Source organism: Pseudophryne corroboree, chromosome 9 (assembly GCF_028390025.1).
Source record: "Pseudophryne corroboree isolate aPseCor3 chromosome 9, aPseCor3.hap2, whole genome shotgun sequence".
Taxonomy (NCBI): domain Eukaryota; kingdom Metazoa; phylum Chordata; class Amphibia; order Anura; family Myobatrachidae; genus Pseudophryne; species Pseudophryne corroboree.
The window spans coordinates 477,455,682-477,482,556 of record NC_086452.1 but is presented as its reverse complement, the minus strand read 5'-3'; the positions used below and the strand labels follow the sequence as shown (position 1 = coordinate 477,482,556).

Here is a 26,875-nt window from a genome sequence, read left to right as displayed (position 1 = left end):
ACTTGAATCTTTTTATGTATGTGTTCAAGGATTTCAAATTTAAAATGGGTCTCACCGAACCGTCCGGTTTCGGTACCACAAACAGTGTGGAATAGTAACCCCGTCCTTGTTGAAGTAGGGGTACCTTGACTATCACCTGCTGGGAATACAGCTTGTGAATTGCCTCTAGCACAGCCTCCCTGCCCGAGGGAGTTGTCGGTAAGGCCGATTTGAGGAAACGGCGGGGGGGAGACGCCTCGAATTCCAGCTTGTACCCCTGAGATACTACTTGAAGGATCCAGGGATCCACCCGTGAGCGAACCCACTGATCGCTGAAATTTTTGAGGCGGCCCCCCACCGTACCTGGCTCCGTCTGTGGAGCCCCACCGTCATGCGGCGGATTTGGAAGAAGCGGGGGAGGACTTTTGTTCCTGGGAACCTGCTGTTTGTTGCAGCTTTTTTCCCCTTCCTCTGCCTCTAGACAGAAAGGACCCGCCTTTTCCCCGCCTGTTTTTCTGGGGTCGAAAGGACTGTACCTGATAATACGGCGCTTTCTTAGGCTGTGAGGGGACATGGGGCAAAAATGCTGACTTCCCAGCTGTTGCTGTGGAAACAAGGTCTGAGAGACCATCCCCGAATAACTCATCACCCTTATAAGGCAAAACTTCCATGTGCCTTTTTGAATCTGCATCCCCTGTCCACTGCCGAGTCCATAAACCTCTCCTAGCAGAAATGGACAATGCACTTATTCTAGATGCCAGCCGGCAGATCTCCCTCTGTGCATCTCTCATGTATAAGACTGAGTCTTTCATATGCTCTATTTTCCGACAGGGAATCTGACTAAGCAGCAGCAGCACTGCACATCCACGCTGAAGCAATAGCTGGTCTCAGTATAACACCAGTGTGTGTATATATAGACTTCAGGATAGCCTCCTGCTTTCTATCAGCAGGTTCCTTTAGGGCGGCCGTATCCGAAGACGGTAGTGCCACCTTTTTTGACAAACGTGTGAGCGCTTTATCCACCCTAGGGGGAGTTTCCCAACGTGACCTATCCTCTGGCGAGAAAGGGAACGCCATTAGTAATTTTTTTGAAATCACCAATTTTTTATCGGGGAAAGCCCACGCTTCTTCACACACTTCATTTAATTCTTCAGATGGGGGAAAAAATAAGAATTTACTTACCGATAATTCTATTTCTCATAGTCCGTAGTGGATGCTGGGAACTCCGTAAGGACCATGGGGAATAGCGGCTCCGCAGGAGACTGGGCACAAAAGTAAATGCTTTAGGACTACCTGGTGTGCACTGGCTCCTCCCCCTATGACCCTCCTCCAAGCCTCAGTTAGGATACTGTGCCCGGACGAGCGTACATAATAAGGAAGGATCTTGAATCCCGGGTAAGACTCATACCAGCCACACCAATCACACCGTACAACTTGTGATCTGAACCCAGTTAACAGTATGATAAACGTAGGAGCCTCTGAAAAGATGGCTCACAACAATAAACAACCCGATTTTTGTAACAATAACTATATACAAGTATTGCAGACAATCCGCACTTGGGATGGGCGCCCAGCATCCACTACGGACTATGAGAAATAGAATTATCGGTAAGTAAATTCTTTTCTCTGACGTCCTAGTGGATGCTGGGACTCCGTCAGGACCATGGGGATTAGCGGCTCCGCAGGAGACGGCACAAAAAATAAGAATTTACTTACCGATAATTCTATTTCTCGTAGTCCGTAGTGGATGCTGGGGACTCCGTCAGGACCATGGGGAATAGCGGGCTCCGCAGGAGACAGGGCACATCTAAAAAGCTTTTTAGGTCACATGGTGTGTACTGGCTCCTCCCCCTATGACCCTCCTCCAAGCCTCAGTTAGGTACTGTGCCCGGACGAGCGTACACAATAAGGAAGGATCTTGAATCCCGGGTAAGACTCATACCAGCCACACCAATCACACCGTACAACTTGTGATCTGAACCCAGTTAACAGTATGATAACAAAACGAAGTAGCCTCCGAAAAGATGGCTCACAACAATAGTAATAACCCGATTTTTGTAACAATAACTATGTACAAGCATTGCAGACAATCCGCACTTGGGATGGGCGCCCAGCATCCACTACGGACTACGAGAAATAGAATTATCGGTAAGTAAATTCTTATTTTCTCTAACGTCCTAGTGGATGCTGGGGACTCCGTCAGGACCATGGGGATTATACCAAAGCTCCCAAACGGGCGGGAGAGTGCGGATGACTCTGCAGCACCGAATGAGAGAACTCCAGGTCCTCCTTAGCCAGAGTATCAAAATTTGTAAAATTTTACAAACGTGTTCTCCCCTGACCACGTAGCTGCTCGGCAAAGTTGTAATGCCGAGACTCCTCGGGCAGCCGCCCAGGATGAGCCCACCTTCCTTGTGGAATGGGCATCTACATATTTCGTCTGTGGCAGGCCTGCCACAGAATGTGCAAGCTGAATTGTACTACAAATCCAGCGTGCAATAGACTGCTTAGAAGCATGAGCACCCAGCTTGTTGGGTGTATACAGTATAAACAGCAAGTCGGACTTTCTGACTCCAGCCGTCCTAACTATATATATATATATATTTTTAGGGCCCTGACCACGTCTAGTAACTTGGAGTCCTCCAAGTCCCTAGTAGCCGCAGGCACCACAAGAGGTTGTTTCAGGTGAAAACGCTGACACCCCTTCATGAAGAAACTGGAGACGAGTCCCAGTTCTGTCCTGTTCAAATGGAAAATTTTAATATGGGCTTTTGTAAGACAAAGCCGCCCATTCTGACAATCGCCTGGCCGAGGCCAGGGCTAACAACATGGTCACTTCCCATGTGAGATATTTGTCAACAGCATGGTCACTTTCCATGTGAGATATTTCAAATCCACAGATTTGAGCGGTTCAAACCAATATGATTTTAAGAAATCCCAACACTATGTTGAGATCTCACGGTGCCCCTAGGGGCACAAAAAAGCTGTATATGCAATACATCCTTTACAATCTGGACTTCAGGAACTGAAGTCAATTCTTTCTGGAAGAAAATCTACAGGGCCGAAATTTAAATGTTAATGAACCCCAATTTGAGGTCCAAAACACTCCTGTTTTCAGGAAGTGTAGAAATCGACCTAGTTGAATTTCCGTCGTGGAGCCTTCCTGGCCTCACCCACGCAACATATTTTCACCACATGTGGTGATGACGTTGTGCGGTCACCTCCTTCCTGGGTTTGACCAGGGTAGGTATGACCTCTTATGGAATGCCTTTTCCCCTCAGGATCCGGCATTCAACCGCCATGCCGTCAAACGCAGCCGCGGTAAGTCTTGGAATAGACATGGTACTTGCTGAATCAAGTCCCTTCTTAGCTCCCCAGGCCCTTAGTCCTCTGTGAGCATTTCTTGAAGTTCCGGGTACCAAGTCCCTCTTGGCCAATCCGGAGCCACTAGTATAGTTCATACTCCTCTATGTCTTATAATTCTCAATACCCTGGTTATGAGAAACAGAGGAGGGAACACATACACAGACTGGTACACCCACGGTGTTACCAGAACATCCACAGCTATCGCCTGAAGGTCTCATGACCTGGCGGAATACCTGTCCCGTTTTTTGTTCGGGCGGGACGCCATCATGTCCACCTTTGGTCTTTGCCAACGGTCCACAATCATGTTGAAAAACTTCCCTATGAAGTTTCCACTCTCCCGGGTGGAGATCATGCCTGCTGAGGAAGTCTGCTTCCCAGTCGTCCACTCCCGGAAAGAACACTGCTGACAGTGCTATCACATGATTTTCCGCCTAGCGAAAAATCCTTGCAGTTTTCACTGCCCTCCTGCTTCTTGTGCCGCCCTTCTGTTTACGTGGGCGACTGCCGTGATGTTATCCCACTGGATCAATACCGGCTGACCTTGAAGCAGAGGTCTAGCTAAGTTTAGAGCATTATAAATTTGCTCTAAGCTTATTTATGCGGAGAGAATTCTCCAGACTTAATCACACTTCCCTGGAAATTTTTTCCCTGTGTGACTGTTCCCCAGCCTCTCAGGCTGGCCTCCGTGGTCACCGGCATCCAATCCTGAATGCCGAATCTGCGGCCCTCTAGAAGATGAGCACTCTGTAATCACCACAGGAGAGACACCCTTTTCCTTGGATATAGGGTTATCCGCTGATGCATCTGAGGATGCGATCCGGACCATTTGTCCAGCAGATCCCACTGAAGAGTTCTTGCGGGAAATCTGCCGAATGGAATTGCTTCGTAATAAGCCACCATTTTTACCAGGACTCTTGTGCAATGATGCACTGACACTTTTCCTGGTTTTAGGAGGATCCCGATTAGCTCGGATAACTCCCTGGTTTTCTCCACTGGGAGAAACACGTTTTTCTGGACTGTGTCCAGAATCTTCCCTAGGAACAGTAGACGTGTCGTCGGAAAAAGCTGCGATTTTGGAATATTTAGAATCCACTCGTGCTGTCGTAGAACTACTTAAGATAGTGCTACTCCGACCTCCAACTGTTCTCTGGACCTTGCCCTTATCAGGAAAGCGTCCATGTTTCTTTTAAGAAAAATCATCATTCCGGCCATTACCTTGGTAAAGACCCGGGGCGCCGTGGACCATCCAAACGGCAGCGTCTGAACTGATAGTGACAGTTCTGTACCAGGAACCTGAAGTACCCTTGGTGAGAAGGGCAAATTTGGACCTGTAGGTAAACGTCCCTGATATCCAGTGACATCATATCGTCCCCTTCTTCCTGGTTCGCTATCACTGCTCCGAGTGACTCCATCTTGATTTGAACGCTTGTATGTAAGTGTTCAAATATTTCAGATCTCACCGAGCCGGTTGGCTTCAGTACCACAATATAGTGTGGAATACTACCCCCTTCCTTGTTGTAAGAAGGGTACTTTGATTATCACCTGCTGGGAATACAGCCTGTGAATTGTGTGAGGGGGAGACGTCTCGAATTTCCAATGTACACCTGGGATATTACATGTAGGATCCCGGAGTTCCCTTGCGAGTGTTGCTGAAACTCTTGAGATGACCCCCTACCGCACCTGAGTCCGCTTGTACGGCCCCAGCGTTATGCTGCGGACTTGGCAGAAGCCGTGAGGAGCTTCTGTTCCTGGGAATGAGCTGCTTGCTGCAGTCTTCTTCCCTTTCCTCTCCCCCTGGGCAGATATGACTGGCCTTCGCCCGCCTGCCCGTATGGGGACGAAAGGACTGAGACTGAAAAGACTGTGTCCTTTTCTGCCAATATGTGACTCGGGGTAACAAAAGGTGGATTTTTCAGCTGTTGCCATGGCCACCAGGTCCAATGGACCGCCCCTTTATACGGCAATACTTCCATATGCCGTCTGGAATCTGCCTCACCTGACCACTGTCGTGTCTTCGTCTGGCAGATATGTACATCACATTTACTCTTTGATGCCAGAATGCAAATATGCCTCTGCGCATCACACATATATAGAAATGCATCCCTAAAATGCTCTATAGACAATAAAATCCTGTCCCTGTCAAGGGTATCAAAATTTTCAGTCAGGAAATCCGACCAAGCCCCCTCAGCGCTGCACATCCAGGCTGAGGCGATTGCTGGTCGTAGTATAACACCAGTATGTGTGTATATACTGTTATGATATTTTTCAGCTTCCTATCAGCTGGCTCCTTGAGGGCGGCCGTATCTGGAAACGGTAACGCCATGTTTTTTATATGCGTGTGAGCGCCTTGTCCACCCTAAGGTGTGTTTTCCAACTCGCCCTTACTACTGGCGGGAAAAAGGGTATACCGCCCATAACTTTCTGTCGGAGGAACCCCACGTATCATCACACACTTCATTTAATTTATCTGATTCAGGCAAAACTACAAGTAGTTTATTCCCACCCTACAAAATACCCTTATTTGTGGTACTTGTGGTATCAGAAATACGTAACACCTCCTTCATTGCCCTTAACATGTAACTTGTGGCCCTAAAGGAAAAATACGTTTGTTTCTTCACCGTCGACACTGGGGTCAGTGTCCGTGTCAGTGTCTGTCGACCGACTGAGGTAAATGGGCGTTTTTACAAGCCCCTGACGGTGTCTGAGACGCCTGGACCGATACTAATTTGTCCGCCGGCTGTCTCATGTCGTCAACCGGCTTGCAGCGTGTTGACATTATCACGTAATTCCATAAGTAAGCCATCCATTCTGGTGTCGACTCCCTAGAGAGTGACATCACCATTACAGGCAATTTTCTCCGTCTCCTCACCAACATTTTCCTCATACATGTCGACACACACGTACCGACCTACAGCACACACATACAGGGAATGCTCTGATAGAGGACAGGACCCACTAGCCCTTTGGGGAGACAGAGGGAGAGTTTGCCAGCACACACCAAAAGCGCCATAATGTATATAACAACCCTAGAAGGTGTTGTTTCTATATATGGGCTCTTAATATATAATTATATCGCCAATTTATGCCCCCCTTCTCTTTAACCCTGTTTCTGTAGTGCAGGGGAGAGTGGGAGCCTTCCTCACCAGCGGAGCTGGTCAGGAAAATGGCGCTGAGTGCTGAGGAGAATAAGCTCCGCCCCTTTCACGGCGGGCTTTTCTCCCGGTTATTAGGAAAACTGGCCTGGGTTAAATACATACATATAGCCTTAATGGCTATATGTGATGTATTTGTTTGCCAAATAGGTATTTATATTGCTGCCCAGGGCGCCCCCAGCAGCGCCCTGCACCCTCCGTGACCGTGTCAGTGAGCCGTGTAGCAACAATGGCGCACAGCTGCAGTGCTGTGCGCTACCTCTCTGAAGACTGTGAAGTCTTCTGCCGCCTGTTTCCGGACCTCCGTTCCGCCGTCTTTCTTCAGCGTCTGTAAGGGGGATCGGCGGCGCGGCTCCGGGACGAACCCCAGGCTGACCTGTGTTCCGACTCCCTCTGGAGCTCAGTGTCCAGTAGCCTAAAACTTCAATCCTCCTGCACGCAGGTGAGTTGCAAGTCTCTCCCCTAAGTCCCTCGTTGCAGTGATCCTGTCGCCAGCAGGAATCACTGATTAGAAACCTAAAAAAAAACTTTACTAAACAGCTCCTTAAGAGAGCCATCCAGTTTGCACCCTTCTCGGACGGGCACAAAAACCTAACTGAGGCTTGGAGGAGGGTCATAGGGGGAGGAGCCAGTACACACCATGTGACCTAAAAAGCTTTTTAGATGTGCCCTGTCTCCTGCGGAGCCCGCTATTCCCCATGGTCCTGACGGAGTCCCCAGCATCCACTAGGACGTTAGAGAAATAAAAGCTTTAGGACTAGGTGGTGTGCACTGGCTCCTCCCCCTATGACCCTCCTCCAAGCCTCAGTTAGGTTTTTGTGCCCGTCCGAGCAGGGTGCAATCTAGGTGGCTCTCCTAAAGAGCTGCTTAGAAAAAGTTATTAGGTTTTTTATTTTCAGTGAGTCCTGCTGGCAACAGGCTCACTGCAACGAGGGACTTAGGGGAGAAGAAGTGAACTCACCTGTGTGCAGGATGGATTGGCTTCTTAGGCTACTGGACACCATTAGCACCAGAGGGATCGAACACAGGCCCAGCCATGGAGTCCGGTCCCGGAGCCGCGCCGCCGACCCCCTTGCAGATGCCGAAAAGTGAAGAGGTCCAGAAACCGGCGGCAGAAGACTTTTCAGTCTTCATGAGGTAGCGCACAGCACTGCAGCTGTGCGCCATTGTTGTCAGCACACTTCACACCAGCGGTCACTGAGGGTGCAGGGCGCTGGGGGGGGGCGCCCTGGGCAGCAATGATAATACCTTGTTCTGGCTAAAAATACATCACATATAGCCCCTGGGGCTATATGGATGTATTTAACCCCTGCCAGGTCTCACAAACACCGGGAGAAGAGCCCGCCGAAATAGGGGGCGGGGCCTATCTCCTCAGCACACAGCGCCATTTTCCTGCACAGCTCCGCTGCGAGGAAGGCTCCCAGGACTCTCCCCTGCACTGCACTACAGAAACAGGGTAAAAAAACAGAGAGGGGGGGCACTTTTTTGGCGATATTGATATATTAAGCTGCTATAAAGGAAACAACACTTCTGTAGGGTTGTTCCTATATATTTATAGCGCTTGGGTGTGTGCTGGCAAACTCTCCCTCTGTCTCCCCAAAGGGCTAGTGGGGTCCTGTCTTCGATAAGAGCATTCCCTGTGTGTCTGCTGTGTCGGTACGTGTGTGTCGACATGTATGAGGACGATGTTGGTGTGGAGGCGGAGCAATTGCCGGTAATGGTGATGTCACCCCCTAGGGAGTCGACACTGGAATGGATGGCTTTGTTTATGGAATTACGTGATAATGTCAGCACGTTACAAAAATCAGTTGACGACATGAGACGGCCGGCAAACCAGTTAGTACCTGTCCAGGCGTCTCAGACACCGTCAGGGGCTGTAAAACGCCCTTTACCTCAGTCGGTCGACACAGACCCAGACACGGACACCGAATCTAGTGTCGACGGTGAAGAAACAAACGTATTTTCCAGTAGGGCCACACGTTATATGATCACGGCAATGAAGGAGGCTTTGCATATCTCTGATACTGCAAGTACCACAAAAAGGGGTATTATGTGGGGTCTGAAAAAACTACCTGTAGTTTTTCCTGAATCAGAGGAATTGAATGAAGTGTGTGATGAAGCGTGGGTTAACCCCGATAGAAAACTGCTAATTTCAAAGAAGTTATTGGCATTATATCCTTTCCCGCCAGAGGTTAGGGCGCGCTGGGAAACACCCCCTAGGGTGGATAAGGCACTCACACGCTTATCAAAACAAGTGGCGTTACCGTCTCCTGAAACGGCCGCCCTCAAGGATCCAGCTGATAGGAGGCTGGAAACTACCCTGAAAAGTATATACACTCATACTGGTGTTATACTGCGACCAGCCATCGCCTCAGCATGGATGTGCAGTGCTGGGGTGGTTTGGTCGGATTCCCTGACTGAAAATATTGATACCCTGGATAGGGACAGTATTTTATTGACTATAGAGCAATTAAAGGATGCTTTTCTTTATATGCGAGATGCTCAGAGGGATATTTGCACTCTGGCATCGAGAGTAAGTGCGATGTCCATATCTGCCAGAAGAAGTTTATGGACGCGACAGTGGTCGGGTGATGCGGATTCCAAACGGCATATGGAAGTATTGCCGTATAAAGGGGAGGAATTATTTGGGGTCGGCCTATCGGATTTGGTGGCCACGGCAACAGCCGGGAAATCCACCTTTTTACCTCAGGTCCCCTCCCAACAGAAAAAGACACCGTCTTTTCAGCCGCAGTCCTTTCGTTCCTATAAGAACAAGCGGGCAAAAGGACAGTCATATCTGCCCCGAGGCAAAGGAAAGGGTAAGAGAGTGCACCAAGCAGCTCCCTCCCAGGAGCAGAAGCCCTCCCCGGCTTCTGCAAAGCCCTCAGCATGACGTTGGGGCTTTACAAGCGGACTCAGGGGCGGTGGGGGGTCGACTCAAGAATTTTAGCGCACAGTGGGCTCACTCACAGGTGGACCCCTGGATCCTGCAGGTAGTATCTCAGGGTTACAGGTTGGAATTCGAGAAGTCTCCCCCTCGCCGGTTCCTAAAGTCTGCTCTGCCAACGTCTCCCTCAGACAGGGCGACGGTATTGGAAGCCATTCACAAGCTGTATTCTCAGCAGGTGATAGTCAAGGTACCCCTACTACAACAGGGAAAGGGGTATTATTCCACACTATTTGTGGTACCGAAGCCGGACGGCTCGGTAAGACCTATTCTAAATCTGAAATCTTTGAACCTGTACATACAAAAATTCAAGTTCAAGATGGAGTCACTCAGAGCAGTGATAGCGAATCTGGAAGAAGGGGACTTTATGGTGTCCCTGGACATCAAGGATGCTTACCTGCATGTCCCAATTTGCCCTTCACATCAAGGGTACCTCAGGTTCGTGGTGCAAAACTGTCATCAGTTTCAGACGCTGCCGTTTGGATTGTCCACGGCACCTCGGGTCTTTACCAAGGTAATGGCCGAAATGATGTTTCTTCTGCGAAGAAAAGGCGTATTAATTATCCCTTACTTGGACGATCTCCTGATAAGGGCAAGGTCCAGAGAACAGCTGGAGGACGTAGTAGCACTAACCCAAGTAGTGCTGCAACAGCACGGGTGGATTCTGAATTTTCCAAAATCTCAATTGACCCCGACGACACGTCTGCTGTTCCTGGGAATGATTCTGGACACGGTTCAGAAAAAGGTGTTTCTTCCGGAGGAGAAAGCCAGGGAGTTATCCGAACTTGTCAGGAACCTCCCAAAACCAGGAAAAGTGTCTGTGCATCAATGCACAAGAGTCCTGGGAAAAATGGTGGTTTCTTACGAAGCGATTCCATTCGGCAGATTCCACGCACGAACTTTTCAGTGGGATCTGCTGGACAAATGGTCCGGATCGCATCTGCAGATGCATCAGCGGATAATTTTGTCTCCACGGACAAGGGTGTCTCTTCTGTGGTGGTTGCAGAGTGCTCATCTGTTAGAGGGCCGCAGATTCGGCATACAGGACTGGGTCCTGGTGACCACGGATGCCAGTCTGAGAGGCTGGGGAGCGGTCACACAGGGAAGAAACTTCCAGGGAGTGTGGTCAAGCCTGGAGATGTCTCTTCACATAAATATACTGGAGCTAAGAGCGATTTACAATGCTCGAAGCCTGGCAAAACCCCTGCTTCAGGGTCAGCCGGTGTTGATCCAGTCGGACAACATCACGGCAGTCGCCCACGTAAACAGACAGGGCGGCACAAGAAGCAGGAGGGCAATGGCAGAAGCTGCAAGGATTCTTCGCTGGGCGGAAGATCATGTGATAGCACTGTCAGCAGTGTTCATTCCGGGAGTGGACAACTGGGAAGCGGACTTCCTCAGCAGACACGATCTACACCCGGGAGAGTGGGGACTTCATCCAGAAGTCTTCCACATGATTGTGAACCGTTGGGAAAAACCAAAGGTGGATATGATGGCGTCCCGCCTCAACAAAAAACTGGACAGGTATTGCGCCAGGTCAAGAGACCCTCAGGCAATAGCTGTGGACGCTCTGGTAACACCGTGGGTGTTCCAGTCAGTGTATGTGTTTCCTCCTCTGCCTCTCATACCAAAAGTACTGAGAATTATACGGCAAAGGGGAGTAAGAACGATACTCGTGGCTCCGGATTGGCCAAGAAGAACTTGGTACCCGGAACTTCAGGAGATGCTCACGGAAGATCCGTGGCCTCTACCTCTAAGACGGGACCTGCTTCAGCAGGGACCGTGTCTATTCCAAGACTTACCGCGGCTGCGTTTGACGGCATGGCGGTTGAACGCCGAATTCTAAGGGAAAAAGGCATTCCGGAAGAGGTCATCCCTACCCTGGTAAAAGCCAGGAAGGAGGTGACTGCACAACATTATCACCGCATTTGGAGAAAATATGTTGCGTGGTGTGAGGCCAGGAAGGCCCCGACGGAGGAATTTCAACTGGGTCAATTCCTACATTTCCTGCAAACAGGATTGTCTATGGGCCTCAAATTAGGGTCCATTAAGGTTCAAATTTCGGCCCTGTCGATTTTCTTCCAGAAAGAATTGGCTTCAGTTCCTGAAGTCCAGACTTTTGTAAAAGGAGTACTACATATACAGCCCCCGGTTGTGCCCCCAGTGGCTCCGTGGGATCTTAATGTAGTTTTGGATTTTCTCAAATCCCATTGGTTTGAGCCACTCAAATCGGTGGATTTGAAATATCTTACATGGAAAGTAACCATGCTACTGGCCCTGGCTTCAGCCAGGAGAGTGTCAGAATTGGCGGCTTTATCGTATAAAAGCCCATATCTGATTTTCCATTCGGACAGGGCAGAACTGCGGACGCGTCCTCAGTTTCTGCCTAAGGTGGTTTCAGCGTTTCACCTGAACCAGCCTATTGTGGTGCCTGCGGCTACTAGCGATTTGGAGGATTCCAAGTTGCTGGACGTTGTCAGGGCATTGAAAATATATATTTCAAGGACGGCTGGAGTCAGAAAATCTGACTCGCTGTTTATACTGTATGCACCCAACAAGCTGGGTGCTCCTGCTTCTAAGCAGACGATTGCTCGTTGGATTTGTAGCACAATTCAACTTGCACATTCTGTGGCAGGCCTGCCACAGCCTAAATCTATCAAGGCCCATTCCACAAGGAAGGTGGGCTCATCTTGGGCGGCTGCCCGAGGGGTCTTGGCATTACAACCCTGCCGAGCAGCTACGTGGTCAGGGGGGGAACACGTTTGTAAAATTCTACAAATTTGATACCCTGGCTAAAGAGGACCAGGAGTTCTCTCATTCGGTGCTGCAGAGTCATCCGCACTCTCCCGCCCGTTTGGGAGCTTTGGTATAATCCCCATGGTCCTGACGGAGTCCCAGCATCCACTAGGACGTCAGAGAAAATAAGATTTTACTTACCGATAAATCTATTTCTCGTAGTCCGTAGTGGATGCTGGGCGCCCATCCCAAGTGCGGATTGTCTGCAATACTTGTACATAGTTATTGTTACAAAAAAAAATCGGGTTGTTATTGTTGTGAGCCGTCTGTTCAGAGGCTCCTACGTTTGTCATACTGTTAACTGGGTTCAGATCACAGGTTATACGGTGTGATTGGTGTGGCTGGTATGAGTCTTACCCGGGATTCAAAATCCTTCCTTATTGTGTACGCTCGTCCGGGCACAGTATCCTAACTGAGGCTTGGAGGAGGGTCATAGGGGGAGGAGCCAGTGCACACCACCTAGTCCTAAAGCTTTTATTTTTGTGCCCTGTCTCCTGCGGAGCCGCTAATCCCCATGGTCCTGACGGAGTCCCAGCATCCACTACGGACTACGAGAAATAGATTTATCGGTAAGTAAAATCTTATTATTTTCTCTGACGTCCTAGTGGATGCTGGGAACTCCGTAAGGACCATGGGGATTATACCAAAGCTCCCAAACGGGCGGGAGAGTGCGGATGACTCTGCAGCACCGAATGAGAGAACTCCAGGTCCTCCTCAGCCAGGGTATCGAATTTGTAAAATTTAGCAAACGTGTTTGCCCCTGACCAAGTAGCTGCTCGGCAAAGTTGTAAAGCCGAGACCCCTCGGGCAGCCGCCCAAGATGAGCCCACTTTCCTTGTGGAATGGGCTTTTACAGATTTTGGCTGTGGCAGGCCTGCCACAGAATGTGCAAGCTGAATTGTACTACAAATCCAACGAGCAATCGTCTGCTTAGAAGCAGGAGCACCCAGCTTGTTGGGTGCATACAGGATAAACAGCGAGTCAGATTTTCTGACTCCAGCCGTCCTGGAAACATATATTTTCAGGGCCCTGACTACGTCCAGCAACTTGGAGTCCTCCAAGTCCCTAGTAGCCGCAGGTACCACAATAGGCTGGTTCATGTGAAACGCTGAAACCACCTTAGGGAGAAATTGAGGGCGAGTCCTCAGTTCTGCCCTGTCTGAATGAAAAATTAGGTAAGGGCTTTTATATGATAAAGCCGCCAATTCTGAGACACGCCTGGCTGAAGCCAGGGCTAACAGCATGACCATTTTCCATGTGAGATATTTCAATTCCACAGTGGTGAGTGGTTCAAACCAATGTGATTTTAGGAGACTCAACACTACATTGAGATCTCAAGGTGCCACTGGAGGCACAAAAGGAGGCTGTATATGCAGTACCCCTTTGACAAACGTCTGAACTTCAGGCACTGAAGCCAGTTCTTTTTGGAAGATTGACAGGGCCGAAATTTGAACCTTAATGGACCCTAATTTTAGGCCCATAGATAGTCCTGTTTGCAGGAAATGCAGGAAACGACCCAGTTGAAATTCCTCTGTAGGGGCCTTCTTGGCCTCACACCACGCAACATATTTCCGCCAAATGCGGTGATAATGTTTTGCGGTTACATCCTTTCTGGCCTTGACCAGGGTAGAGATGACTTCATCTGGAATGCCTTTTTCCTTCAGGATCCGGCGTTCAACCTCCATGCCGTCAAACGCAGCCGTGGTAAGTCTTGGAACAGACAAGGTCCCTGCTGGAGCAGGTCCTTTCTGAGAGGTAGAGGCCACGGGTCCTCCGTGAGCATCTCTTGAAGTTCCGGGTACCAAGTCCTCCCAACGGTTTACAATCACGTGGAAGACTTCTGGGTGAAGTCCCCACTCCCCCGGGTGGAGGTCGTGTCTGCTGAGGAAGTCTGCTTCCCAGTTGTCCACTCCCGGAATGAACACCGCTGACAGTGCTGTCACATGATTTTCCGCCCAGCGAAGAATTCTTGCAGCTTCTGCCATTGCCCTCCTGCTTCTTGTGCCGCCCTGTCTGTTTACGTGGGCGACTGCCGTGATGTTGTCCGATTGGATCAAAACCGACTGACCCTGAAGCAGAGGCCTTGCTTGACTTAGGGCATTGTAAATTGCCCTTAGTTCCAGGATATTTATGTGAAGAGACGTTTCCATGCTTGACCACAAGCCCTGGAAATTTCTTCCCTGTGTGACTGCTCCCCAGCCTCTCAGGCTGGTATCCGTGGTCACCAGAATCCAGTCCTGAATGCCGAATCTGCGGCCCTCTAGAAGATGAGCACTCTGCAACCACCACAGGAGAGACACCCTTGTCCTTGGAGATAGGGTTATCCGCTGATGCATCTGAAGATGCGATCCGGACCATTTGTCCAGCAGATCCCACTGAAACGTTCTTGCATGGAATCTTCCTAATGGAATCGCTTCGTAAGAAGCCACCATCTTTCCCAGGACCCTTGTGCATTGATGCACTGACACTTGTCCTGGTTTCAGGAGGTTCCTGACTAGCTCGGATAACTCCCTGGCCTTCTCCTCCGGGAGAAACACCTTTTTCTGGACTGTGTCCAGAATCATCCCTAGGAACAGTAGACGTGTTGTTGGAATCAGCTGCGATTTTGGAATATTTAGAATCCACCCGTGCTGACGTAGCACCACCTGAGATAGTGCTACTCCGACCTCTAACTGTTCCCTGGACCTTGCCCTTATCAGGAGATCGTCCAAATAAGGGATAATTAAGACGCCTTTTCTTCGAAGAAGAATCATCATTTCGGCCATTACCTTGGTAAAGACCCGTGGTGCCGTGGACAATCCTAACGGCAGCGTCTGAAACTGATAATGACAGTTCTGTACCACAAACCTGAGGTACCCTTGGTGAGAAGGGTAGATTGGGACATGGAGATAAGCATCTTTGATGTCCAGAGACACCATATAGTCCCCTTCTTCCAAGTTCGCTATCACTGCTCTGAGTGATTCCATCTTGAATTTGAACCTTTTTATGTAAGTGTTCAATGATTTCAGATTTAAAATCGGTCTCACCGAGCCGTCCGGCTTCGGTACCACAAACAGCGTGGAATACCACCCCTTTCCCTGCTTTGATTATCACCTGCTGGGAATACAGCTTGTGAATAGCTTCCAATACTGCCTCCCTGTCGGAGGGAGACGTTGGTAGAGCAGACTTCAGGAACCGGCGAGGGGGAGACGTCTCAAATTCCAATTTGTACCCCTGTGATACTACCTGCAGGATCCAGGGGTCCACTTGCGAGTGAGCCCACTGCGCGTTGAAATTTTTGAGACGGGACCCCACCGTGCCCGAGTCCGCTTGTAAAGCCCCAGCGTCATGCTGAAGACTTGGCAGAAGCGGGGGAGGGCTTCTGATCCTGGGAAGAGGCTGCTTGCTGCAGTCTTTTTCCCCTTCCTCTGCCCCGGGGCAGAAATGAGTGGCCTTTTGCCCGCTTGCCCTTATGGGAACGAAAGGACTGAGTTTGAAAAGACGGTGTCTTTTTCTGCTGAGAGGTGACCTGGGGTAAAAAGGTGGATTTTCCAGCCGTCGCCGTGGCCACCAGGTCTGATAGACCGACCCCAAATAACTCCTCCCCTTTATACGGCAAAACTTCCATATGCCGTTTTGAATCCGCATCACCTGACCACTGTCGTGTCCATAAACATCTTCTGGCAGAAATGGACAACGCACTTACTCTTGATGCCAGGGTGCAAATATCCCTCTGTGCATCTCGCATATATAGTAATGCATCCTTTAAATGCTCTATAGTCAACAATATACTGTCCCTATCCAGGGTATCAATATTTTCAGTCAGGGAATCCGACCAAGCCACTCCAGCGCTGCACATCCAGGCTGAGGCGATTGCTGGTCGTAGTATAACACCAGTATGTGTGTATATACCTTTTAGGATATTTTCCAGCTTTCTATCAGCTGGTTCCTTGAGGGCGGCCGTATCAGGAGACGGTAACGCCACTTGTTTTGATAAGCGTGTGAGCGCCTTATCTACCCTAGGGGGTGTTTCCCAACGCGCCCTAACCTCTGGCGGGAAAGGGTATAATGCCAATAATTTATTAGAAATCAGCAGTTTTTTATCGGGGGAAACCCACGCTTTGTCACAAACCTCATTTAATTCATCTGATTCAGGAAAAACTATGGGTAGTTTTTTCACACCCCACATAATACCCTTTTTTGTGGTACTTGTAGTATCAGAAATGTTCAAAGCCTCCTTCATTGCCGTGATCATGTAACGTGTGGCCCTACTGGACATTACGTTTGTCTCGTCACCGTCGACACTGGAGTCAGTATCCGTGTCTGGGTCTGTGTCGACCATCTGAGGTAACGGGCGCTTTAGAGACCCTGACGGTGTTTGAGACGCCTGGACAGGCACTAACTGATTTGCCGGCTGTCTCATGTCGTCAACAGTTTTTTGCAAAGTGCTGACACTGTCACGTAATTCCTTCCATACGACCATCCAGTCAGGTGTCGACTCCCTAGGGGGTGACATCACTATTACAGGCAATTGCTCCGCCTCCACATCATTTTCCTCCTCATACATGTCGACACAATCGTACCGACACACAGCACACACACAGGGAATGCTCTGATAGAGGACAGGACCCCACGAGCCCTTTGGGGAGACAGAGGGAGAGTTTGCCAGCACACACCAGAGCGCTATATATATGCAGGGATAACCTTATATAAGTGTTTCTCCCTTCTATAGCTGCTGTATATGTATTTTCTGCCAATTAGTGCCCCCCCTCTCTTGTTTTACCCTGATTCTGTAGCAGGACTGCAGGGGAGAGTCAGGGAGCCGTCCTTCCAGCGGAGCTGTGAGGGAAAATGGCGCTTGTGTGCTGAGGAGATAAGGCCGCCGAAAAGGGGGCGGAGCCTTTCTCCCGCTTTTTTTAAGGAAAACTGGCAGGGGTTAAATGCATCCATATAGCCCAGGAGCTATATGTGATGCATTTCTTTAGCCATATAAGGTTTAAAACATGTTTTATTGCGTCTCAGGGCGCTCCCCCCCAGCGCCCTGCACCCTCAGTGACCGGAGTGTGAAGTGTGCTGAGAGCAATGGCGCACAGCTGCAGTGCTGTGCGCTACCTTATTGAAGACAGGAACGTCTTCTGCCGCCGATTTTTCCGGACCTCTTCGCTCTTCTGGCTCTGTAAGGGGGCCGGCGGCGCGGCTCCGGGACCCATCCAGGCTGAACCTGTGATCGTCCCTCTGGAGCTAATGTCCAGTAGCCAAGAAGCCCAATCCACTCTGCATTCAGGTGAGTTCGCTTCTTCTCCCCTTAGTCCCACGATGCAGTGAGCCTGTTGCCAGCAGGTCTCACTGAAAATAAAAAAAACTATTTAAAACTTTTACTCTAAGCAGCTCTGGAGAGCTACCTAGCATGCACCCTTCTCGGCCGGGCACAAAAATCTAACTGAGGCTTGGAGGAGGGTCATAGGGGGAGGAGCCAGTGCACACCAGCTAGTCCTAAAGCTTTTACTTTTTTGCCCAGTCTCCTGCGGAGCCGCTATTCCCCATGGTCCTTACGGAGTTCCCAGCATCCACTAGGACGTCAGAGAAGCTATTGGTAGTTTTTTCTCCCCAAACATAATACCCTTCTTTGAGGTACCTGGGTTTATATCAGAAATGTGTAATACCTCTTTCATTGCCTCAATCATGCAACGAATGGCCCTAGTGGACATTAAATTTGACTCATCGTCGTCAACACTGGTATCAGTATCCGTGTCGACATCTGTGTCTGCCATCTGAGGTAGTGGGCGCTTCAGAGCCCCTGATGGCCTTTGAGTTGTCTGGGCAGGCACGAGCTGAGAAGCCGGCTGTCCCGTGTTTGGCATGTCGTCAAATTTTTTATGTAAGGAGTCGACACTTGCATGTAATTCCTTCCATAAGTACATCCACTCCGGTGTCTGCCCCGCAGGGGGTGACATCACATTTATAGGCATCTGCACTGCCTCCACATAAGCCTCCTCATCAAACATGTCGACACAGCCGTACCGACACACCGCACACACACACAGGGAATGCTCTTAAAGGAGACAGGACCCCACAAAAGCTCTTTGGGGAGACAGAGAGAGAGTATGCCAGCACACACCAGAGCGCTATATAATGCAGGGACTAACTGAATTATGTCCCCTTATAGCTGCTATAAGTTATACTGCGCCTAAATTTAGTGCCCCCCCTCTCTTTTTTACCCTTTCTGTAGTGTAGACTGCAGGGGAGAGCCAGGGAGCTTCATTCCAGCGGAACTGTGAGGGAGAAATGGCGCCAGTGTGCTGAGGGAGATGGCTCCGCCCCTTTTTCGGCTGACTTTTCTCCCGCTTTTTTATGGATTCTGGCAGGGGTAATTACCACATATATAGCCTCTGGGGCTATATATTGTGGTTATTTTGCCAGCCAAGGTGTTTTTATTGCTGCTCAGGGCGCCCCCCCCCCCAGCGCCCTGCACCCTCAGTGACTGGAGTGTGAAGTGTGTATGAGGAGCAATGGCGCACAGCTGCAGTGCTGTGCGCTACCTTGGTGAAGACTGAAGTCTTCTGCCGCCGATTTTCCGGACCATCTTCATGCTTCTGGCTCTGTAAGGGGGACGGCGGCGCGGCTCCGGGAACGAACACCAAGGACGGGTCCTGCGGTCGATCCCTCTGGAGCTAATGGTGTCCAGTAGCCTAAGAAGCCCAAGCTAGCTGCAAGCAGGTAGGTTCGCTTCTTCTCCCCTTAGTCCCTCGTTGCAGTGAGCCTGTTGCCAGCAGGTCTCACTGTAAAATAAAAAACCTAACATATACTTTCTTTCTAGGGGCTCAGGAGAGCCCCTAGTGTGCATCCAGCTCGGCCGGGCACAGAAATCTAACTGAGGTCTGGAGGAGGGGCATAGAGGGAGGAGCCAGTGCACACCAGATAGTACCAAATCTTTCTTATAGAGTGCCCAGTCTCCTGCGGAGCCCGTCTATTCCCCATGGTCCTTACGGAGTTCCCAGCATCCACTAGGACGTCAGAGAAAAATATATAGGAGTATACCTAATTTTTAAAAGGTGGCTGGTGGGCTGCATGTATTAGATGTATCTGATGTGATCAAGTAATACTAGTCTCCCTGGTAGTGGAGATCATATCTTATTTAGATTATTTGTCCACCTTAGCATTTGTTGCTTTGTAGCCATTATAATATATGTATACTTCTGATGAGTTTGGCTTAGTGTTTTGCACTGTTTGCGCGTTGCTATGTGGAAGCGTTGCTATGTCTGACGACGTCGCTAGGGAAACTGTTGTTGAGATATCTTTGAACCGGAAGTACTGGCACAGCCGTTTCCGCATTTGCGGCAATGGAACGCACGCTGGGTCCGGACATGCGGCAGTGGAACGCACGCAGTGACGGGCGCAGGTGGAGCGCATCTCCTGCAATGAGCAGGACATTGTGCTAGCCATTTGTAATGGGGGTATTTAAGAGGTCTCCAGGGAACAGGTATGTGACTTCTGCTGCAATGACTCTGCTATGTTGTTATGCTGGTGGCTTGTATTGCTGACACGCTTGACAAAGGTCCTGATGGACCGAAACGTCACTGTGATTCTGTCTACATGCATATAATGAAGCCTTGCATTTATATCTTTGTGAGTATGATATAATACATTTTCTTCAAGCACATTTATGGACTGGAGAGTGCCTACCTATAAGAATTTACATACAACAGAAATCACCCATTTAGGGGATCATCTGTGTAGAAGCACCCCAAAGATGAACTATTGATGAGAGTGCGGGACTTCCCCATTGGAGAGAGAGAGAGAGAGAGAGAGAGAGAGAGAGAGAGAGAGAGAGAGAGAGAGAGAGAGAGAGAGAGATTATATATATATATATATATATATATATATATATTACACATACACTGATAATACTAAATCCGCTGCTCACTTCATTTGTCTTCTTTCATATATGTTGGGCAGTGTACGAGTTATGCAGACTCCGCCTCCTACGTCTATACGTTCGCAGTGTACAAGTTATGCAAACTACGCCTCCTACGTCTATACGTTCCGCAGTGTACGAGTTATGCAGACTTCGCCTCCTATATCAGTACGTTCCGCAGTGCATGTGTTATGCAGACTCCGCCTCCTCAATCTGTATGTAGAAATGACCAGCAACAACCAGTGTTACATCCAGCGAAGGTGTCACTTACTGGTGGTGCTACCGAGCTCCTCACGATCTTCTGACTTAGACAGACGCCGTTTTGCCATCATTGCAGAATTATAGAGAAAGATTATCCCTGAAACAAAATGAAAACACAAAGTTGGATTGAGAGAGTGGGTGGGCAGCACAGCACAACAGGGGGGGGTAGAGCAGTGTGACAGGGGAGGGGGGGACAGCAGTGTGACAGGGGAGGGGGGGCAGCAGTGTGACAGGGGAGGGGGGGGACAGCAGTGTGACAGGGGAGGGGGGGACAGCAGTGTGACAGGGGAGGGGGGGATAGCAGTGTGACAGGGGGGGGCAAGAGTGTGACAGGGGAGGTGGGGACAGCAGTGTGACAGGGGAGGGGGGGACAGTAGTGTGACTGGGGGGGATAGGGGTAGCAATGTGACTGGAGGGGGGGACAGCAGTGTGACAGGGGAGGGGGGGGACAGTAGTGTGACTGGAGGGGGATAGGGGGTAGAAATGTGACGGGGGGGGGGGGACAGCAGTGTGACAGGGGAGGGGGGGACAGTAGTGTGACTGGAGGGGGATAGGGGGTAGAAATGTGACGGGGGCGGGACAGCAGTGTGACAGGGGAGGGGGGGGACAGTAGTGTGACTGGGGGGGATAGGGGTAGCAATGTGACTGGAGGGGGGGACAGCAGTGTGACAGGGGAGGGGGGGGGACAGTAGTGTGACTGGAGGGGGATAGGGGGTAGAAATGTGACGGGGGCGGGACAGCAGTGTGACAGGGGAGGGGGGGACAGTAGTCTGACTGGGGGGGGATAGGGGTAGCAATGTGACTGGAGGGGGGGACAGCAGTGTGACAGGGGAGGGGGGGACAGTAGTGTGACTGGAGGAGGATAGGGGGTAGAAATGTGACGGGGGGGGGGGGGGACAGCAGTGTGACTGAGGGGGGGGGATAGGGGGTAGCAATGTGACGGTGGAGGGACAGCAGTGTGACAGGGGAGGGGGGGACAGTAGTGTGACTGGGGGGGGGGGATAGGGGGTAGCAATGTGACGGGGGGGGGAGATAGCAGTGTGACAGGTGGGTAGTACGGGGGACACGTATGAGGAGATACCCCGGTCTCCGGTAGGTCCCCGGTATGTGAGCGGTGTCCGGGCGGCTGTAGTAACTTTCACCTTTGCAGTTCGCGCCGTCTGACGTAGAGCGAGGGGCGGTGACTGCCGGAGTTGTGAGAGAGGCGGTGACTTTGACGTCAGGCGAGGGGCGGAGACCGCTGTGGTCACGAGAGGGGCGGTGACTGGAGACGGTGCGGGAGGGTGTGGCTGTTTGGGGGCGTGTGCACACGTGTGCACGGATGGACAACAGACAGAGGCGCGCAGTGCGGATAGGGTGATGAGTGGGGTGTGCGGGTGTCGCTGGGTGCAGCAGTGTGGGGAACGAGTGACACAGTCTCTGCACTCACACGCAGGGCCGGTGCTCGGGTGTTCAGCGCCCTCCCATACATACAGCGCACATGGGGGTTATTCCGAGTTGATCGCAGACAATTGGGGGGGACGCCCAGCACAGGGCTACTCCACCCCGCATGTCAGTGCCCGCCCCCCCCCCCCCCCCCCCCCTTTCCTGCAGAAATGCAAAACAACGCACAGCGGCGATGCTTTTGCATCTCAGGAGTTACTCCCGGCCAGCGCAGCTCCTGCAGCTGGCCGTGAAAACCTCTTCGGTGCCCGGGTCTCAGTGGCTGCGTGTGATGTCATGCAGCCGCCGTGGCTCACCCTCCCAACAGTCCGGCCACGCCTGCACACGTAACGCCCCCTATACCAGTGACGCTTGCACACGTAACGCCCCCTGTACCAGTGACACTTACACACGTAACGCCCCCTGTACCAGTGACGCTTGCACACGTAACGCCCCCTGTACCAGTGACGCTTGCACACGTAACGCCCCCTGTACCACTGACGCACACGTAACGCCCCCTGTACCAGTGCCGCTTACACACGTAACGCCCCCTGTACCAGTGACGCTTGCACACGTAACGCCCCCTGTACCAGTGACGCACACGTAACGCCCCCTGTACCAGTGACGCTTGCACATGTAACGCCCCCTGTACCAGTGACGCTTGCACACGTAACGCCCCCTGTAACGCCCCCTGTACTAGTGATGCTTGCACATGTAACGCCCCCTGTACCAGTGACGCTTGCACACGTAACGCCCCCTGTACCAGTGACACTTACACACGTAATGCCCCCTGTACCAGTGACACTTACACACGTAATGCCCCCTGTACCAGTGACGCTTGCACACGTAACGCCCCCTGTACCACTGACGCACACGTAACGCCCCCTGTACCAGTGACGCTTGCACATGTAACGCCCCCTGTACCAGTGACGCTTGCACACGTAACGCCCCCTGTACCAGTGCCGCTTACACATGTAACGCCCCCTGTACTAGTGATGCTTGCACATGTAACGCCCCCTATACCAGTGACGCTTGCACACGTAACGCCCCCTGTACCAGTGACGCTTGCACACGTAACGCCCCCTGTACCAGTGACGCTTGCACATGTAACGCCCCCTGTACCAGTGACGCTTGCACACGTAACGCCCCCTCTACCAGTACCACTTACACACGTAACGCCCCCTGTACCAGTGACGCTTGCACATGTAACGCCCCCTGTACCAGTGACGCTTGCACACGTAACGCCCCCTGTACCAGTGACGCTTGCACACGTAACGCCCCCTTTACCAGTGCCGCTTATATAAGATGCAACGCCCCCTGTACCAGTGACGCACACGTAACGTCCCCTGTACCAGTGATGCTTATATAAGACGCAACTCCCCCTGTAGCAGTGACGCTTACACACATTATGCTGCACAGTCACACATACTGTACATACAACACACACATACAGTACAAATACACACACTCACACTTTCTCACTCTTCCGTCTTCCTCAACTTACCATCTGGCTGGCCAGATCTGTATTCTGCCTTCGTCTGCAGCATGGCCATGGTCCCGTGTAGCCCCGCCCCTCAGCACCATTAAGCCCCACCCTTTTTGGGCTGGACACACACAGACACTGGACTACTTTCAGGGTGGGGGTAGGGGGAAGCTTCATGCTGCCGGCACCGCTGCCTGTCAAACAGTGTGACAGGCACAGCAGCCGGCAGCAGGGGGGCACAGGCGCAGCAGCGGGGATGCAAAGCAGGGAGAGTGCCTCTCCAACCCTGGCGCCTACCTGCTTTGCATTTCATTGCTGAGCGAGTAGCGCCGGGCCTGCTCACACATCCCGCAGACCAGCATCAGTGTGACCGGATGATACACCCACCTGTTCCCCCATACAGTCACCCTGAGAGCAGGGCCCTCTGACCTCTTTCATGTACAGCGCACTGAAATATGCTGTGATGTGAATAAATGGAAATTAAGATGAAGGTGTAGATCAGGGGTGGGGAACCTCCGGCCCGCGGGCCGTATAAGGCCCGCGAAGCCGTTTGCTCTGGCCCACCCGCTTCTCCGAGTGAGACACGCCGCCGCTCAGTCCGGCGGCAGCATGTCTCAGCTGTCTGTGTCAGGGGAGGGAGGAGAGCGCGGCGGCGGCGTGTAGAACTTGAAACCAGCCGCCGGTTCGTGAGCCAATCAGAGCTCGCGGACCGGCAGCCAATCAGGAGCCGCGGCTGCCGGTCCGCGAGCTCTGATTGGCTCTCGAACCTGCGGCTGGTTTCAAGTCCTACACGCCGCCGCCGCCCAACATAGCCGCGCTCTCCTCCGTGTCCCGCCGAAAGGAGCGGTAAGTAGCACGGAAGGGGGGGGGGCATCTGTAGACCTGGCACTGTGTATACCTGGCACTGTGGGGGGCATCTGTATACCTGGCACTGTGGGGGCATCTGTATAACTGGCACTGTGGGGGCATCTGTATACCTGGCACTGTGGGGGGCATTTGTATACCTGGCACTGTAGGGGGGCATCTGTACACCTGGCACTGTAAGGGGCATTTGTACACCTGGCACTGTGAGGGGCATTTGTACACCTGGCACTGTGAGGGGCATTTGTACACCTGGCACTGTGAGGGGCATTTGTACACCTGGCACTGTGGGGGCATTTGTACACCTGGCACTGTGAGGGGCATTTGTATACCTGGCACTGTGGGGGCAATTGTGGATCTGGCACTGCACTATTGGGGGCATATGTGTATCACGTCCCATTTTAACTGGCCACACCCATTTTTTTGGCGCGCGCGCCTCCGGCGCGCACACACAGTACCTCTATGGGGCAGACCTGCTGGGGGGCAGGGTCATTTTTTAAGTTGAGAATTTTTGTATGGCCCTCGAAGGATTTTATAAATATCCAAATGGCCCTCGGTAGAAAAAAGGTTCCCCACCCCTGGTGTAGATAGTGGGGGGGGGGGGGGGGGGGGGGGGGGGGGCTGGGCTGCACACCCTGGCCACTTATACTGGGATGTGCTACTTACCTGAGACGGACCACTACAACATAGAAACACGCGAGCAGGTGCCCCATACAATCATTACACATCTAATACATGGAGTAATTATACATTATATACAAGGTCTGTGGCATAAAGTTGAGCAATATTATGAGCCTACCCAGCAATCGTCAAAGTAACCTCGGCTCTGATTAGGTTCCTAATCAGAGCCGTAACTAGGTGTGTGCCAGCGGTGCTTTGCACACAGCACATCTCCACCCGCAGTACCGCCGGCAACAGCCATAGTTTTGGTGTGCTGTGCAGCTGCGGGCAGCAATGCCTGATCCCGCCCCATTCTCCCACAGTCTTGAGGTTCTACTGCAGCCCAGACACCCCCTCCCCCTGAAGGGAGGTTAAACTGGGCCGCCGGCAATACTGCCCGATCCCCCCCACCCATGCTGCCGCCGCCAGAGTATACAGTGAGCCACGCAGACTATAATGCTCGATCCCTCTCCCCATCACCCCGTCCGCCGGAGTTACACTGAGCGCTGACAACTCCCTTCCCTTCAGGACAGTGAGCCCACGGCGCAGTCGCTCGGCTGCATTCACTCACTGTAACTCTGGGGATCGGACATTATAGTAAACACGGCTCACTGTACACTCCGGCGGCGGCAGCATGGGTGGGGGGGAGGGATCAGGCAGTATTGCCCGTGGCTCAGTTTAACCTCCCGTCAGGTAGAGGGTGTGCCTGGGCTCCGGCAGTGGGGATGTGGTGGGTATAAGCTCCGGCACTAGCGGTGGGATCAGGTAGTGCTGGCCACAGCTGCGCAGCACTGTATCACCAGAAGGGGACTCTGCGTGCCGTACTGTGTAAAAGGAGACTCTGCCTGACGTACGGTGTAAAAGGGGACTCTGCCTGACGTACGGTGTAAAAGGGAGACTCTGCCTGACGTACGGTGTAAAAGGGAGACTCTGCCTGCCATACGGTGTAAAAGGGAGACTCTGCCTGCCATACGGTGTAAAAGGGAGACTCTGCCTGCCATACGGTGTAAAAGGGAGACTCTGCCTGCCATACGGTGTAAAAGGGAGACTCTGCCTGCCATACGGTGTAAAAGGGAGACTCTGCCTGCCATACGGTGTAAAAGGGAGACTCTGCCTGCCATACGGTGTAAAAGGGAGACTCTGCCTGCCATACGGTGTAAAAGGGAGACTCTGCCTGCCATACGGTGTAAAAGGGAGACTCTGCCTGCCATACGGTGTAAAAGGGAGACTCTGCCTGCCATACGGTGTAAAAGGGAGACTCTGCCTGCCATACGGTGTAAAAGGGAGACTCTGCCTGCCATACGGTGTAAAAGGGAGACTCTGCCTGCCATACGGTGTAAAAGGGAGACTCTGCCTGCCATACGGTGTAAAAGGGAGACTCTGCCTGCCATACGGTGTAAAAGGGAGACTCTGCCTGCCATACGGTGTAAAAGGGAGACTCTGCCTGCCATACGGTGTAAAAGGGAGACTCTGCCTGCCATACGGTGTAAAAGGGAGACTCTGCCTGCCATACGGTGTAAAAGGGAGACTCTGCCTGCCATACGGTGTAAAAGGGAGACTCTGCCTGCCATACGGTGTAAAAGGGAGACTCTGCCTGCCATACGGTGTAAAAGGGAGACTCTGCCTGCCATACGGTGTAAAAGGGAGACTCTGCCTGCCATACGGTGTAAAAGGGAGACTCTGCCTGCCATACGGTGTAAAAGGGAGACTCTGCCTGCCATACGGTGTAAAAGGGAGACTCTGCCTGCCATACGGTGTAAAAGGGAGACTCTGCCTGCCATACGGTGTAAAAGGGAGACTCAGCCTGCCATACGGTGTAAAAGGGAGACTCTGCCTGACGTACTGTGTAAAAGGGGACTCTGCCTGACGTACTGTGTAAAAGGGGACTCTGCCTGACGTACGGTGTAAAAGGGAGACTCTGCCTGCCGTACGGTGTAAAAGGGAGACTCTGCCTGACGTACGGTGTAAAAGGGAGACTCTGCCTGACGTACTGTGTAAAAGGGGACTCTGCCTGACGTACGGTGTAAAAGGGAGACTCTGCCTGCCGTACGGTG

At 51.7% G+C, this 26,875-nt stretch overlaps 1 protein-coding gene across 1 annotated transcript in view; it reads right to left on the bottom strand.

The window, feature by feature from the left end:
* FANCD2 (FA complementation group D2) overlaps positions 1–21,758 on the bottom strand; it is a 255,379-nt gene extending 233,621 nt beyond the window's left edge. Inside the window, exons 1-2 of the mRNA XM_063941424.1 lie at positions 21,477–21,758; positions 20,406–20,492 (exon numbers count right to left, since the gene is read on the bottom strand). Of these exons, the coding sequence (XP_063797494.1) occupies positions 20,406–20,466 (61 nt within the window). The 5' untranslated portion in view covers positions 20,467–20,492; positions 21,477–21,758. The remainder of the gene's footprint in view (positions 1–20,405; positions 20,493–21,476) is intronic.
* Between the last annotated feature and the right edge of the window lie 5,117 nt (positions 21,759–26,875).